The sequence below is a fragment of the Ovis canadensis genome, chromosome 1 (genome assembly GCF_042477335.2).
Source record: "Ovis canadensis isolate MfBH-ARS-UI-01 breed Bighorn chromosome 1, ARS-UI_OviCan_v2, whole genome shotgun sequence".
Lineage (NCBI taxonomy): Eukaryota > Metazoa > Chordata > Mammalia > Artiodactyla > Bovidae > Ovis > Ovis canadensis.
The window spans coordinates 164,302,603-164,320,404 of NC_091245.1; the positions used below are offsets into that span (position 1 = coordinate 164,302,603).

A 17,802-nucleotide genomic window follows, 5' to 3' on the forward strand; every position below is an offset into this window, starting at 1 on the left:
TACTTTTAAAGAATAAATTCGTTTACTCACATCACCATTAACTCTTCTGAATGAAGAGAACTGAACATTTAAAAGAGCTCAACACACATTTTAGAATGAACACACATGTACACATTGTGTGTGCACATATGTGTGCGTGTGTATGCATTCTAAGGCTCTTCAGTGGCGTTTGATTCTTTGCAACTCTATGGACTGTAGTCCCTTCAGGGTCCTCTCTCCTTGAGATTCTCCAGGCAAGAATCCTGGAGTGGGTTGCCATACCCTTCTCCAAAGAATCCGCCCAACCCAGTTATCAAACCCAGGTCTCTTATATGTCTCCTGCATCAGCAGCTAGGTTCTTCATCACTAATGCCACCTGTGTGTGCTCAGTCCCTTCAGTCATGTCTGACTCTTTGTGATCCTATGGACTCTAGCCCAACAGGCTCTTCTGTCCATGGAACTGTCCTGGCAAGGATACTGGAGTGGGTTGCCATTCCCTCGTCCAGGGGATCTTCCCAAACTTGAGATCGAACCCTCATCTCCTGTGTTTCCAGCATTAGTAGGTGGATTCTTTACCACTGACCCACTGACCCCATTATATATATATATTATATATATATATATATAATGAATAGTATAGATGGTCAAATGGTTAAGATAATTCTTTTTACAATCATGTTTTGAAATTGATCCTATGGCCTCTAGCTCAACAGGCTCTTCTGTCCATGGAATTCTCCAGGCAAGAATACTGGAGTGGGTTGCCACTTCCTTCTCCAGGGGATCTACCCAACCCAAGGATCAAACCTGGGTCTCCTGCATTGCAGACAAGTTCTTTACCATCTAAAAAGTCCTTGACATTGATAGTTACATCAAACCCATGGAATCTTACTCTAGTCAAAGGCCAAGAAAATTATATTTCAATTCTTATTTGAGGTGAATTTTTCAGACACCATTACATTTTAGATATGCAATAAGCAGTGTCTAAACACATGAAACATATTGTATTTTAATATTTAGAAAAAAATTAAAATTATTTGCTTTCTTAAAGACCAAAATCAGAATATGATTTTCAACTATCTGGCCATATAAGCAATATATTATGTTATGCTTGACTATGATTTATTTAAACAAACAAAAATGTGAACTATAGGTGAATTTTTAGGTAGGGATGAAGATAGAAATCCAAGTTTATCAGCTCTTATTGTTCAGTTCAGTTCAGTTGCTAGGTAGTGTCAGACTCTTTGTGACCCCATGGACTGCAGCATGCCAGGCCTCCCTGTCCATCACCAACTCCTGGGGTTTACTCAAACTCATGTTCACTGAGTTGATGATTACTCTGAAGTAAATAACAGCATTTGTATCATGATATTGTACTATAATTTGGAAATTGTACCCTAATTGGAAATATTGTGCCTTGATTTGGAAATAAGTATGAATCCTAGAAATGAATCAGCTTTTCTTTTTTTACTTTCTCTCTTCCCTCTACCCTTCTTCTTTCCTTCCTTCCATTCATTAGAGCCACTTTCTTCTAGCCTAATTTGAAAAGAATGTTATTGGTGTTCTGTTTACAATATAGTCTCTAAAATGTAATATTCAATTAAAATATCAAAATTTAAGTTAAAACTTTGATGTTAAAATACTTTTACTCTAGGGTTTCAGGGGGAGACAACTTCTTTTTAGTGGTATTCTATTTTGAAAATCTTGCAAGTCTAGTTAATTTAAAAACTACAAGTTTAGAAATTAACATAATTTGCATCTCTAAGTTAATAAATCATATTATACCCTTCAGTTTATCAGAAAACTAGAAAAATAGAATATCATTAAAAAGAAGTTGTCTCCCCCCAAAACCCAGAGTAAAATATCTTAATATCAAAGTTTTAACTTAAATTTTTATATTTCACTTGAATATTACGTTTTAGAGACTATATTGTAAACATAACACCAATAACATTCTTTTCAAATTAGGCTAGAAGGAAGTGGCTCTAATGAAAGGAAGGAAAGAAGGAAGGGAAGAGGGAAAAGAGAAAGCAAAAAATGAGAGGCTTCCCAGGTGGCTCAGTAGATAAAGAATCTGCCTGAAATGCAGGAAGCACTGGCAAAGCAGGTTCAGATCCCTGGGTAGATGAGATCCCCTGGAGGAGGAAATGGCCACCCACTCCAGTATTCTTGCAAGAAGAATACCATGGACAGAGGAGACTGGTGGGCTACATACAGTCCATAAAGTCTCAAAGAGTCTGAAATGACTAAGGCAACTGAGCACACAGCCATTTTAAAAGGAGTGTCTTTGGATAAAATTATTCTCTTAGTGAGTTGTTAATGCATCTATAAAACTATTTACTGTAAATTATTTTAAACATTTAAACATAAGGAATTCAAATTTATTATAAAAGTTATGAAGCTATAGTCCTCGACAGTAAATATAAAGATTATTTTAAATCAAAACAAATTATTGAATCATCTAATGCTTTTATGAACATTTAAGCATAATAATTTATATTATAATGTAATCTTTTAATTTTACAGTTTATAAATTGTAAACAGTTTGCAAATGCATATTGCAAATGATACTGACAGTCTATCAGTAAGAGTGGTAGCATCAGTAGCAAAATCAGATTTTATTCCTTTGAGTACTAATACATAAACTCTATACTTGGTTATCTTTTCAGAAGTTTTCTGCATACATTTAAATTAGCTTGGACACTTTTAAAGAGAGGCAGTGTTTGAATTCCAAAAGTGGAAGTACAGTCACCAATCAGAAACCTTCGTCACAACCTCAAAATCATGTGCCTTTCATATTTCTCTCCTTGCAGCCGACTGAGACGTGGGGCATCTTTTTGCTGTCTTTCTCTTTGCTTCCCACTGACTATAATACAATAACTTTAACTGTGTGTGACACAAACATAGCAGCGCTGAAACGCGTCGAATGGAAGGCTTTCTCCTCCAGAATTTTGTAAGCATCGAACGCAGATCCTTGGCTCTTCCATTTACTACTTTCCCAAATCCCGCCACTGTGCCATTTCCCTCCCTCTGCCGTAAAGAAAGATATCTTTCATAATATCGTGTTTTTTTTTCTCTTCTGGGGGTTTAATCTTTTCTTCCCTGACATAAATATTAAAAAAAAAAAATTCTCATGAATTTTGAGGTGGGATTTTCGACCTCACTAGACTGTAAAACCCTAAGTCCGTTCAATTAAAATGATGATTATAATAACAACAGTGAATAAACTATTACGGAACCCCCACACTAGTGGCATAGATTCCTTGGCGCGCCCTTCATAAACGTGTTAAGTTTAGCCTGGGTGCATTCCTCTTTCTTCCTGAGGTTCCTAGCGTGACCAGCCTCTTCCACCTGCGAGTAGTGGAGGCATTTTTTTTTGTTGTTGTCTACTAACCCCCTCTAGCGCCGGACTCGCAGCACCCGAGCGGCGGCAGCCAGGCGGGCCAGCGCCGGGCTTGGCGGAGCTGGGAGGCGCTTGCGGCTCGTGCTCTACCCTCCACTTCGGCCTCGGCCGCGGGGCGAGGGCGTCAGGACTAGGCGCCCTGAGACTCCTCCTTGTTAGCACCTGTGTTGCCCCCTTTCCGAACTCCCAACGCTGGAGGCGAGGGCCGAGTTGTCCCACCAGGCAGCCGGCGCCGAGGAGCGCTGGGAGGGAGTGGGTGCCGCGAGGGGGCGGCTTCCGCGGGGATAGCTGTCAGCTCGCAGGCAGTCGGCGCGTCTGTGGAGGCGGCCACGCACAGCTCAGCCCGTGGGCTTCTCCGAGTCTGCGGTTCGACGCCGTCACGCTGCAGGCGTCCCGGGCCCCCCGAAATCCCGGCGCCTGCGGCTGCGACCATGCTCTTGACCTCCACTGTGAAGTCGCGGCCGCACGGTGACGACAAGACCTCAGTGAGACCTGGTGCCAGGCACCCGCCCCTCTCCAGCCTGAGGTGACTCTCCTCTGAAGCTCGCTGCCTTCCTTCGCTCTCCTAGGACTAGCTGCGGAGGCGGCCGCCAAGCTGAGGCTCTCGCCCTACCGGGCAAGTTTAGGCGACCCAGGCTGAGGAGCGGTAGGCTGGTCCGCCGCCGCCAAGCTCAACCCGGACCCGGAGCGCTCGGCCATAGAACTCGCCCCCTCCGGCGGCGGAAATGTGAAGTCGAGGGTAGCCCTTCAGGGTGCAGAGTAGCCCTAAAACGCTGGACGCTGCTGCTGCGAAATGGGAAGGAAAGTGCTTAGGAGACTAAGTGCGGCCTCAGACAGGCCGGGGAAAAGGCTGCCAAGGCCGAAGCGCGGCGCAGACGCGGCCGAGTTGGAGGGGTCCGCTCTGCGGGCCGCGGCCGTCGCCACCTAGGCTAGGGGCTGAGGGCGCAGCTCGGTAGCTTGCTCGGACCGCTTGCGGCCCCGCGGAGCCTCCTCAGTCGCTCGGCTCTCGCCGCACTGGCCGGAGGAAAGTTCCCGCGGCCCCCACCCGGCTTTTGGCTCTGCTAGTGCCCACTCTGAGTTCGGAGAGGCGCTCAGACCGGCAGAGCTGCCCGAGCCACCGCCGCACCTGGTCGTCCCTCCCCCATTCTCGCCGTGAGGCGCCCTCCCCCGCCCCTTCGCTCCCCTCCCCCAAACCACAGCCCGAGCTCGCTCCTGCGCGCGCGCTCTCCCAGGCCCAAGTGAATAGTCCTCGCGCGAGCGGGACACGGCGGTGGATGCAATTCCGCTCGTCTACAGCCGCCAGGAGCTCCCTGGCGCCGCAGGCAGCGTCCTCCTCCGAAGCAGCTGCGTCTGCACCTGGGCAGCCTGGACCTTCGTGCCCTGCTCCCGGGGCCTCGCGCGGGGGTCGCCCCGGGACACCCCCTGTGGGCCGGGTGGAGGAGGAAGAGGAGGAGGAAGAAGACGTGGACTCGGACCCGACGCTGAACACCTGGCTGCGCTGCAGCCACTTCTCTTTAAGGGGGAGGAGAAGAGAACCGGGGAGAACCATGGGGGGCAGCGAAGTCCGGGAATTTCTTTTGCAATTTGGTTTCTTCTTGCCTTTGCTGACAGCTTGGCCGGGCGCCTGCAGTCACGTCTCCAACAACCAAGGTAAAGGGACCGGTGGAGTAGCAAGATGGGGCGGGAGGAGGTGGGTGCTCCGAGGACCGGTGCGTTGGTCGCCTCTTGGCAGGTAACTTCGTCTCGGGGTGGGCTTCTCCGGGCTCTCCACACGAGGGGGTCGAGGATGTCTTCTCACCAGAGCGCCTGTCCACAGTTCCCAGGGCCGGAGACCTCACGAGCTGCGGTCTCTTCTGCTTCCAAATGTCTTTACACGGATGCGTGAGCATCAGCAGCAGTTGGGTCCCACTACTGGCGGCCGCGGGACCGCTCCCCCTGCGCGGTCTCCACGGGAGGTCAGGCTCTGTGGTAGAGGCTTAATGGAGACTTCTGGCTCTTTGCGGTCCCTCACTGCACGGTAACGTGTAGGTTCTCCTGCACGCCTGCAAGAAAGCAGATCGTTCTCGCTGTAGCCCCTGGCCAAATAACCAGCCTTGTGCCTTCGAGAAACCAAACCCTCGCCCAGCTGCAACCCCTTTACCCCATCCCGACCGAATGTAGTAGACATTTAGAAATTATTCCGAATTGTTTCCAGCCCAGATGCCAGAAGGGGCGGGGGGGGGGGGGCGGTTATTAGGCGTGAATTAAGAAGTTGTGAATATTCTATGCCTAAAGTCAGGTAAAGTGGTAAAGTGAAGATGAATAGCCTGTGAAAAGTGAAAGTGAGGTTTACCGAATGGAAAGCACTGAGAATTTTTGACTTTTTTTTTTTTTTTTTTGCTTTCTAGCCAACAATCTTTATGAGACATACTCATTGGATTTCTGCTGTGAATATTTAAAGATCTATATTAAAAAATCACCTCCATAGTTTCAATCCTCCTAGACTTAGAGAGGAAAAACCATAAAAGTTTTCCAGCATGTACCTGGCTGGATTCTCTCCCACTGGCACCGTGATGACCGCCGGTGTCACCTGTTACGTCACACTTTTCTGTTCAGTTCAGTTCAGTCGCTCAGTCGTGTCTGACTTTGTGACCCCATGAATCGCAGCAAGCCAGGCCTCCCTGTCCATCACAAACTCCCGGAGTTCACTCAGGCTCACCTCCATCGAGTCGGTGATACCATCCAGCCACGTTTTATATTTGAGGTGTTTTAAAAGTCTGACTTTTTAAAACACCTCAAATATAAAACTTCAGTTAGAGTTACCATTCAACATACAAGGTCTCGAAATAATTTGCAGGTATATAAACAGAGGTCAGATGGCATGAAAATGCGGGCTTTCTTTGCGAGGGTGAGAAGGTTAAGAGAGAAGGAAATTAGAACAATACAGCCTTCTTTTTTGTCATAAACATATACAGCCAATTTGTTAGAAATATAATAATTTAGAATCAATATTCAGTTCTCATTTATGTAACTGATACTTTTGACATGCTTTCTAATTCTTTGTCTTTTTTTTTTTTACCTCCAGATTGCAATCACAAATGCATATGTCAGCTTGAAAACCATACACAACCATCTTGCCTTTGAAAATGTATTCTATAAGTACCACCTATAATGCCATGCTTTCCTATGGAGGTGTATACCTTCATGCACATCCCTTATTTGGTTTCAGGGACTATTGCCATTAAATATCAAAGGGAATAGTTACTTAATTTACCTCTGAAAATTGAACATTGTTTAAAATAGCATGTAATTACTTGACCTTTTTATTGAAAGGAGAAACAGTTTTTAGTAATGGGAAAATCAGACATTTATGTTATACTGTCTCTAGGGCTTCTAAAGAGGTATACACTTAAAGTCAAGTTGGCTAGGAATATTTTAACTGTTATATCCTTTCAATCATGTCCCTAAATCAACATTTATATTTTCAAAGTTCCAGTAACCATTGTAGGCCTTGAGGATACTACCAAAAATAAAACACATTAGACTCTTCAGATGAGAAGAGCCATTCTATCAACGTGTCTCAAGTATTAAAGTATGACCTTTCAGATATTCATATTAAATTTAAGGGCATAGGGGAGTTGTTTGTCAACTCTTGCAGTAATTTTTATTTATCTATTTATTAGCTTTCTCATACTTTTACAAGACATTTTAACTAAAAGACTTACCAATTATGTCTAATTTATGTGTGTTTTATAAATTATCTTAACTTAGTGAATATTACTCAACTTACCTAATAAATAGGATCATTAGTCTCCAAAAACTATTAATTTGCATTTGTGCTAATAGTCTAAAAACACAAGCTATGTGTTACACTTGAATAATATCGTACCTAAAAGGTAAGTTGGGTGAAATTTAGAGTTTTTCGACAGAATATTATGGAAAGAATATGCTCAGATTTTTTTTTTTCATCAGACACAAATAATTGCTTTTAAAATGCTTTCTACAGCTTAAAGTTACAGTGGTTGGAAATTATGCCTTATAATATCTTGAGATAATTTTTGAATGCTGAAAGTTATGCTTATAGTTGATAAAATGTGGAACTTCAAAAGGTTATTTTTGTGAACAATTGGAGGATATTTTCTTATTTGTAGTTTCAAAAATAGATGACATGAGTCAAAATAGCTTGCCAATTTGTAAACATTGAAAATATGAGGTATTGTAGAATTATTGAAGTACATGTACAGTATAGAAATATTAATGCAAAACACAAATCTTATCTATGTACATAATAATAAGCATTGATAATAGGCTTAATATTTAATTTTAAGCATATGTATTCATTTTTCTAGCAACTTTTTGTCCTAAGAGCTAATGGAATTCTTGTTTTATTTTTAAAATTTGTTACAGAGGGTAAATTTTCATTTTAATATAACTTGCCTTCTCATTAAGAATAATCAAAAAGTAAACTCTTTAATGTGATTTATTTTTACCAAATTATATAAAATATTTCATGATTGAATGAAGGCATCATCCTCTTCCTCATTCCCTGTTTGACATACATAGATAGAATAAAAGGATCAAAAAAGTGAACTATTTCATTTTTAACACTGTGCTAAGAGTAACTTGAATAAAGGAAGCATCTCTTCTCTTGTTTTTTAACTGGCTATGAATCTCTGCACCATAAATGCAAAATAAATCAGTTTGACTCTTCCTATTATTGAAACCTCCTTGAATTGATCAAAAAGTAAAGCTGCTTTCTAGATCACTTCATCTGATTAAGAAAATGAAAACATGATTTGTACTCAAATTTCCCTTATTCCATTAATTTTCCCTCTGTTTAAAACCACAGTATTTATTTCGTGTTGGTAACTTTAAAAGTAACAGTTTTTGCTCTTTTTAAGATATGAAAAATTTATTTTTGTACTAGAAGGATAGTTAGGAGAATATAAAATACAATCTTGTTTCATATGTCAGTAAAGATGTACATCAATCTCAGTGATCAGTAGCCACCAGGGATCCATTAATTCAAAGATTTCTCTGCTTTAGTCTAATAGAGTTGATGCATCTCTCAGGGTGTTACTCATGTTTCCAAAAATAATCAATACTCAAATAATTCATTAAATCAAAATATGGTTTGAATATGAGAGTTTGGTGAGTTCATTTTACTACCGAGATTGTGTTAATTGATCTTTCTCCTCCACCCAGGGATTTCAGTGAAAAATGAAATATACGAGGAAAACAATAGTTTGAGTCATTCGTTTCATTAAATTTATTAAGTTGAATGAATTAAGTCTAAAGTCCACTAAGTTGTGTGTAAATACAGGTGAATATAGCTGATCAGAAAAATACCTGCTTATTTAAATTTATAGCCCCAAATTAGTTGAACTGACGTAAATATTATACACAAACTGTAGACTGAATGTTGTTCTTATATTTACAGAAAGGGGGGAATTGGAATATTTTCAGAAAGTTGAAGAGTGAACTTTACTGAAAATATTGAAAGTTGGGTTCAATAAGGAAAACTGATTTATAAAGAATATTGCTAAAAGACCTTTCACTCATATAAAATTTGAGGGATAAACTATGATTGTAAAAGTGCAAGAGGTTGAAATCACATGCCTTTCTTGTTTTCCATAAGTATGAAAACAACCTAGAATGTAATTTTTTATACATTAACAAACTGAAGTGAGCCATTGTGGAATTAGCCATTATGATTAGTATTTAAAATAGAATATAACATGTCATTGATATGCACTGGTCATCTAAATATTTTTGTTCTGAGTTTGGGATAAGATTATATCTAAAATTTTTTTCTTACATAAAAGTTATACAACATTCTTTAAGGATCCTGTCTTCAAACTAGAAATAACATGAATAAAGCAGTTTTAATATAGATTTTCTCAAGGGGCAAATATATATATATATATTTTTTAAATTAATGATTAAATAACATCATTTTATATTTTTTAAATACTTTCAAACTTTTCCATATGGAATTTGTATTATTCTTATGTTACAAAATTAAATATTAATAAAAATCCAAGAGTTGAAAATTTCTTCTTCAGTAATCATTGCTAGTATAAATAAGTAGCAAAAGGCATCAATGATTTCTTGTATTTCCTTCTACTAATTCTTTTCCTCTGTGACAGAAACCATGTCTCAATCACTCTCTGTCTTCTTTCACGCACGGGAGTACTTCTGACTATATATTTCTTTTGTCCTAAATGGTGAGAGAATAGATGTTATCTTACACTGTCCATCAGTCAACCAAATCCCTAAAGTTATAGAAGTTTCTTGTCTCCTTGACTCACCATTTCTTGGGACTATAAATACAGTAGAGATCAGTACATGTAGTTTAATAATAAACATGAATTAACTTTGTTCAGTGTACTTTGTTAATCATGTAATCAAACTAACACAGAAGGATTAAATTGTTTATACATCCACAGTGTTAACTTTTTTAAAAAATTGTGTGTGTATATATATATATGTATACATTTAAGTTGTGTGACATAATTTGATATACTATGTCTGTAGTGTTCTGATCAACTTGCAGTTTCTTTAGGACTGGCATTAATTCTTTAAAAAACAGGTATTATATTACCTCTACTTTTGCCTTGTTTTTATTGAGTTTTCTGTTTTTGAATTTAATATTTATATGATGAAGAGAAAAAAGAGTAAGTAAGCCAGACTTCATAAATGCCCTCATGGAATTTTTTTCTAGCAAGGGAGACTGACAAAAAATATGGAAGTAAGTGAAACTGTATACTATGGAGGAAATAATAAAGGCCTTGAGCAAATAATAGGAGAAACCCACTATTTTAAATGTGATGGTTGGAGAGGCCTATCTGGGAAGTGACACATAAATGACATTCTTAAGGATGAGAAACAGCTAAATGTACAGAACAGGAAGAAGTGCATTCTAGGTAAAGGGAACTATCTGGTCAGTGACTTTGAAGGGAGATGAGCTTGTCATCTTTGAAGAAATAAGTCCAATATGCAACTGGAGTTTACTGGGCAAGGAAGAGAGTAGACTATAGTGAGGTTTGAAAGAGAATGAGAAACTGGATTCACAGAGAAGAAAACAAACCATGGAAAGGAATTAGCTTTTAACATTTTCCTTGGTAAAATGGGAAGCTAATGAGATTTCAACCATTTTTCATTTTTGGAGCATTATGGCTAGCAAGTGGAAGAGATGATTGGAAAATGAAAAGAGTGGTGTTAGGAGTTTATTGCAGTTTTTAGGGACATAGGGAAGGGAATGGTGGCCTGGCTAGCATGGTAATACTGAGATGGGGATAAGAAGATGGATTTCAGATACCTTTTAGAAATAGGATTATGAGATTATCTTATAATTACAGAAAAGTAAGTGTAGATATTCTATATTTTGTTACTTTTTCCAAGGGACCTGAAAAAATTTTTCATTAATCCCCATAAAAATGATCTTGCTTGTAGTAGTTGATTATTGACAGCAGATAGGAAAGATGGGGTGAGAGGTCCATTCTCTACTTTATTCTGCTGAAACTATGATTTAAAGCATAATAACACTTTTATTATTTCAAACCATTGTGTATAGCACTGTACACTCATATTTTATCAATAGATGAAATTTGTTAATGCATTTTTGACACAATAACTTTATATATATAGTTGTTTTTTTTTTTTTGTCAGAGTGGATAATGACACAGGTGCGTGGAGATATCTTAACAAAGCAATATGGTGATCCAACAGAATCTATTAAAATAAAGAGCAATATTTCAAAGTTTGACTTATGCACCAGTTTTATTCATCTTTGTTATTATTAGACTACTGTTACTGAAAGGAAAAATAGAAGTGATTCTAGATATAAAATAGGCATGTTTTCACATATTTTCTATTAGCCTTCTTTCTTACCTGCATTTTGTTAAAATGAAGAGAAACAAATCCATATTCAGTAAGCATGTAAAAGACCCAGGAAATTAGATTTTAAGATGCGGGAAGAAAGTATTAGGCTCTCCACTCAACAACAGTAAATTGCATGTAACTTAGAAACTTTCCCTGACCAGTTATTGTTCATCACTGTGAGTTGCCTACTACTACTACTAATATATGACAGCAATTGTTAAATGTATAGAAGCATAAAAATCTTAATTTAACAGTCCTAAATACCTTGTATATATTTGGAAAATCGATACTGTGGAAATGTTTCATTTAAACATTTGTAAATATTCTTAAATGTACCTATTCAAACATAGTAAATCTTATACTTTAGTGTTTAGAATATTCTGGAAAATACTGTTTTATAGTGATTTTCTTTCAGTAAACATTATGAATTCTTATGAGATATACAGTTTTGATTTTCAGTGATAAATATTCTAGAACTGAGTGATAATGTTTGTACTTTAAAAAGGTGTTTATCAGAGCCTACTATTTGGGCTTCCCAGGTGGCGCTAGTGGTAAAGAATGCCCCTGCCAATGCAGGAGACTTAACAGACAGGTCTTGGACCCATGGATCAGGAAGATCCCCTGGAGGAGGAAATGGCAGCCCACTCCAGTATTCTTGCCTAGAGAATCCCATGGACACAGGATCCTGACGGGCTACAGTCCATGGGGTTGCAGAGTCAGACATGACTATAGAGACTTGGCATAGATATACACACTGATAGGTAGAGTACTTACTATATGTAAGAATTCAAGAAGTTTTATTTTAAGAATATATGTCAATGTATGGCAAAACCAATACAATATTGTAAAGTAATTAGCCTCCAATTAAATAAATTTATATTAAAAAAGAATATATTAATATAGTTTAGTGAAGAGTTTCTAGTCTCTTTCCAAGTCTAATAGGAAAATTTTCTGTTTTCTTAGAGTTAGATCCAAAATTAATTATTTTTTTATAATTAGAAAAACATTTACAGTACATTTGTCATATGATAACATGTAAGAGTACTGATGTTCAGCTCTCATATTTATGTATTGATTATTTGCAAGTGATATCTTATTTCATTAAAGTTTATCTCAAAGTTAAGAAAATAAGTCACTCAAGCAGCCACATCTTAAAGTATCTCCCTGTGTCAGGCATTATGCTAGATTCTAAGACAGAATTCTACAACAGATTCTAAGCTGGATTCTACAACAGTGATTATCATACGGTCTCTATTCTTTAGAAAATCAACCTTCTCTTTTGATATATCCTTGAGTAATTGATAATTAATCCTTAATTACTTGATTTTTATAAGATGAATTTTACAGTAAATGATATCATGAGGGAAAGAAGGAAGGGTGTATAGTAATACTGCTAACACTTTTATGTGTTTTTACTTGTAAAATTGCTTCATAGGGATCTTCTAATATTAGTTTATGGGTAGGCATATATTTTATTTAATTGCATGAAAATTAAACATAAATATGCATTGAATAAACACAACCATTCATAGAAAATATAAATATTTTAAATCTCTAATGGCTTCCATGAACTGACATGTGGAGACAGGTTTTGTTTAAATGATATTCGGAGAAGGCAGTGGCATCCCACTCCAGTACTCTTGCCTGGAAAATCCCATGGACAGAGGAGCCTGGTAGGCTGCAGTCCATGGGGTCGCGAAGAGTCAGACTCGACTGAGCGACTTCACTTTTACTTTTCACTTTCATGCTTTAGACTAGCTTTTTCTGGTGTGTTTATTTAAGGTGGATTTATTATTAAAAACTGTGATTCATGGTGAAGAAGCTAGTTTCCAGTTTCAGACAGCAGCAAACATACACCTTAATTGAGTTGTGGAGCAAAAACTGGGATGAAAGCATGTATTTTCAGTCCATGTCCTGAAAAATGCATTCAATTACTTTCCCAGGATACTGCTGTGTCCTCTAGCTATTGGCCTGTTTGATGATCTGAACTGGCTGGATATAAATGAAAAATCACCACTCTTCCTCCTGTTTCATTTTATAACTTAAGTTGTAATGTTACACTTACTTCCTGACCATAGAAGTTATAATATCTCTTTAGAAACTGAATGTTCAAGAGTTAGAATTAGTTATGTATTATTTTATTCTTGTAATGTTTGATGTCTGGATATATGGGATATTTATATATATAACTTATTTACTAATGTTAACTTACTAATAACGTGACAGAATGATTATATATTATTTTAGGTTGATTGCTGTAATACTCATATTTGTGGTATATGAGCATTGCAAAGAGGAACACTTTTTCATTTTTTAAATATAAATTTATTTATTTTAATTGGAGGTTGATTACTTTACAATATTGTATTGGTTTTGCTATACATCAACATGAATCCGCCACAGGTATATACATGTTCCCCATCCTGAGCCCCCCTCCCTCCTCCCTCCCCATACCATCCCTCTGGGTCATCACTTTTTCTTAAAATTTATTTTTAGTTGTATAATTGCTTTACAATGTTGTGTTGGCTTCTGCCATACAGCATAAATCAATCATGAGTATACATATATCCTCTCCCTCTTTAACCTCCCTCCATCCCTCATTCCACCGCTCTAGTTGTCACAGAGCACCAGGTTGAGCTCCCTGGGAAACACATTCTTGAAATAGTATATAGAGTATAATATCTAGAATAAGTAAAATTACTTACACATAATTTTAAAAAATCAATATATAAAAATTTTCCTACTTATGATTATAATTAGATATATTTTAAGCAAGTTAGTAAAGCAGGAAATATTTTCTATATTAGGAAATAAAAATGTATTATATTAATGTGTATTCCAAATAAGAATTATCTAGAATTAATTGAAATGATTGCCTCCAAATATGAGTTGAAGTATATCTCAGTATCACCTTAGTTTTTACTTTAAAAGACACAAATGTGTTCCATATGTTGCTGGCACATTAATATTATAAAATAATTAAAATTAAATGTTTAATTAGAAAAATTGTGTAATGGCCAATAAATGTTATGATAAAATTGAAACCTCAAGCAACTGAAGTTTATTATATAGTACAGTGCTGGTGCTACTGCTAATTTACTTCAGTGTGTCCGACTCTGTGCGACCCCATAGATGGTAGCCCACCAGGCTCCCCCGTCCCTGGGATTCTCCAGGCAAGAACACTGGAGTGGGTTGCCATTTCCTTCTCCAACGCATGAAAGTGAAAAATGAAAGTGAAGTCGCTCAGTCGTGTCCAACTCTTAGCGACCCCATGGACTAGCTATAAACATTCAAAATGAAAGTAAAATAGGAATAGAAAAAAACTGAATTATGGTACTGTTTTTAAAATGAACCTAATTGGTCAAGCAGTTTCTCTTGTTGCATATATCCGACTATACCGTGGGTTAGATCCTTAATCTCTGCAAGTGCAGAAGTGTCCTGATGTCAGACAATGTTAGCTAAAACTCTTTTAAAAATCCTGAAAATTTCCTTTCACTCTCCTAGATTTAAAATATACTTAGACAACATTTAAATTGTGAATGCAAGTGAAAATAATTTGTAGTTGTCATATGTGACAGGAAAGAACTCAGCAAACTAATAGATAGCATTGTACAAAATCATAAGACTTTAGTCAATTTCTAAAAGTGAATAAAATCTATGCATTAGTCCACTGGTTAAAAGTTATAACGCCTGAACAACAACAATAACAAAACCCCAAGACTGTAATAGCCAGAACAATTTTATAACAGTACAACATTTAATGAGGAAAGTACACTATTACCTTGGCTGTTTTATATTCTTTATTTAATGAGGGAACATTCAGAAAGAGATCCTAATTTTTATCTGAAAAAGAACAATTTCAGGAGTGTATATTGTTGGTATAGCATATTACTTAGCATGGTTTAAAAATAAATGAAAAATAACATGTTCCAAATTTATTGTTATTTTTATGATATACATAAGAGGAAAAATTGTACCTATATTATAATAACTTACTGTCTTTAAATGCTATAGTAAAATAACTTTATTTTATAGAGAACGATAGTTCACCCTGGTTATTAAAATTACAGGTAGTTTGTTTACTTACAATTACATGTGTAAGAACCTTTATAATATTCACTAGTTTATGGCCAGAAATCCATGTATATGTATATGCACTATTTTTTAGGCTTTTCAAGAGCTTTATACCCTAGTAAAGAAGAATTAAAATGTAATAATTTATTTTAAAGTTTAATATTCTAGAGTTTTAAATACTTGTTAAAGCTAAATGAAAAATATCCCCTAAAGTTATGAAGCCTTAAAAATCAGATGAAATTGTTAGCCTGGTTTTTTTTTTTTTTTAATGAAGTTCTAAAATGCTTTCTGTTGTAATATAGATGTAGTTATCTTTGGGTTTTTGTTTGTTCATTCTTATTTTTATTACTTATGTACACAAACTTCAGTTCTTAATCTGTATGGTTTATTTGTATATATTTTCCTATAATTCTTAATTTAGTTTAGATTAAATATATATTCACCCAAATTTTAAATGAAATGTATTGAGCCTACTATGTTTTTTCACTGTGCTGGGAACAGGAAACATAAAGGTGGGTCACTTTGCCTTGAACTTCTGAGAGCAAAAGATTTAATTAATGAGGCTATTTATATGTTAGTGAATATTAGACAAAGTAATATGGATTTAGCTGTTCCATAGATAAGTTCACATCTATGAACTATTGTTTACAGAGATAAAAATACAAAAGTACCAGCCTCAGGAGACATGGGTTCAATCCCTGGGTCAGGAAGATCCCCGAGAGGAGGGAATGAAAACCCTCTCCAGTATTCTTGCCTAGAGAATCCTGTGGACAGGAGCTTGGTGAGCTATAGTCCATAGGTTTACAAAGAGCTGGACATGACTGAAGTAGCTTAGCATGCATGTGTGCATATTGAACATGACAATATATTGGCCCTGACTATGTGACTGCTAGAAATGAAATAAGATCTGTCTCCTTCCATTGAGGACAAAGCTGTAAAGTTGACAGTAAAATACTAGGTTGATGAAAAAGTAATTGCAGTTTCGGACCATGAATTTTAAATTGTTATAACCAGGCTCAAACACATCTTATTAATCAAAATAGGAACCAGTACAGTCAACACATTTTTGCCAATGAGAAATAAGTTTATTCTTATAGTGTAAAAATCAGTGCTTCAGGATTCCAAGAACTCTTGGAAAGTATTTTCTATCTCCTGATAGTTGTGGAAGTACTTTCTCTGCAAAAAGTTGTCGAGATATTTGAAGTGGTAATCGGTTGGCAAAAGGTCAGGTGAATATGATGGATGAGGCATGAAATGATGGGACCAGATGCCATTCTTAGTTTTCTGAATGTTGAGCTTAAGCCAACTTCTTCACTCTCCTCTTTCACTTTCATCAAGAGGCTTTTTAGTTCCTCTTCACTTTCTGCCATAAGGGTGGTGTCATCTGCATACCTGAGGTTATTGATATTTCTCCCTGCAATCTTGATTCCAGCTTGTGCTTCCTCCAGCCCAGGATTTCTCATGATGTACTCTGCATATAAGTTAAATAAGCAAGGTGACAATATACAGCCTTGATGTACTTCTTTTCGTATTTGGAACCAGTCTGTCATTCCGTGTTCAGTTCTAACTGTTGCTTCCTGACCTGCATACAGGTTTCTCAAGGGGCAGGTCAGGTGGTCTGGTATTCCCATCTCTCTCATAATTTTCCACAGTTTATTGTGATCCACACAGTCAAAGGCTTTGGCATAGTCAATAAAGCAGAAATAGATGTTTTTCTGAAAATCTCTTGCCTTTTCAGTGATCCATTGGATGTTGGCAATTTGATCTCTGGTTCCTCTGCCTTTTCTAAAACCAGCTTGAACATCTGGAAGTGCACGGTTCACGTATTGCTGAAGCCTGGCTTAGAGAATTTTAAGCATTACTTTACTAGCATGTGAGATGAATGCAATTGTGCGGTAGCTTGAGCATTCTTTGGCATTGTCTTTCTTCGAGCTTGGAATGAAAACTGAATTTTTCCAGTCCTGTGGCCACTGCTGAGTTTTCCAAATGTGCTGGCATATTGAGTGCAGCACTTTCACAGCGTCATTTTTCAGGATTTGAAATAGCTCAACTGGAATTCCATCACCTCCACTAGCTTTGTTTGTAGTGATGCTTTCTAAGGCCCACTTGACTTCACATTCCAGCATGTCTGACTCTAGATGAGTAATCACACCACCGTGATTATCTGGGTGGTAAAGATCTCTCTTGTACAGTTCTTCTGTGTATTCTTGCCACCTCTTAATATCTTCTGCTTCTGTTAGGTCCCTACTATTTCTGTCCTTTATTGAGCCCATCTTTGCATGAAATGTTCCGTTGATATCTCTAATTTTCTTGAAGAGATCTCTAGTCTTTCCCATTCTTTTAAAGATAAACAGCATAAAAACTATAACAACACAAAATCTTATGATTTTGTGAATTATATATGGTTTTGTCTGCTGATTATTTTATCTTTAGATAATGGTAAAATTGTAAATCCTTATGATTTATATTACATGCAATTTAAAGAT

At 37.4% G+C, this 17,802-nt stretch overlaps 1 protein-coding gene across 1 annotated transcript in view; it reads left to right on the plus strand.

Moving 5' to 3' along the window:
• The first annotated feature begins 4,504 nt into the window (after positions 1 to 4,504).
• EPHA6 (EPH receptor A6) overlaps positions 4,505 to 17,802 on the plus strand; it is a 975,318-nt gene continuing 962,020 nt past the window's right edge. The window contains exon 1 of the mRNA XM_069550620.1: positions 4,505 to 5,029. Within this exon, the coding sequence (XP_069406721.1) occupies positions 4,654 to 5,029 (376 nt within the window). The 5' untranslated portion in view covers positions 4,505 to 4,653. The remainder of the gene's footprint in view (positions 5,030 to 17,802) is intronic.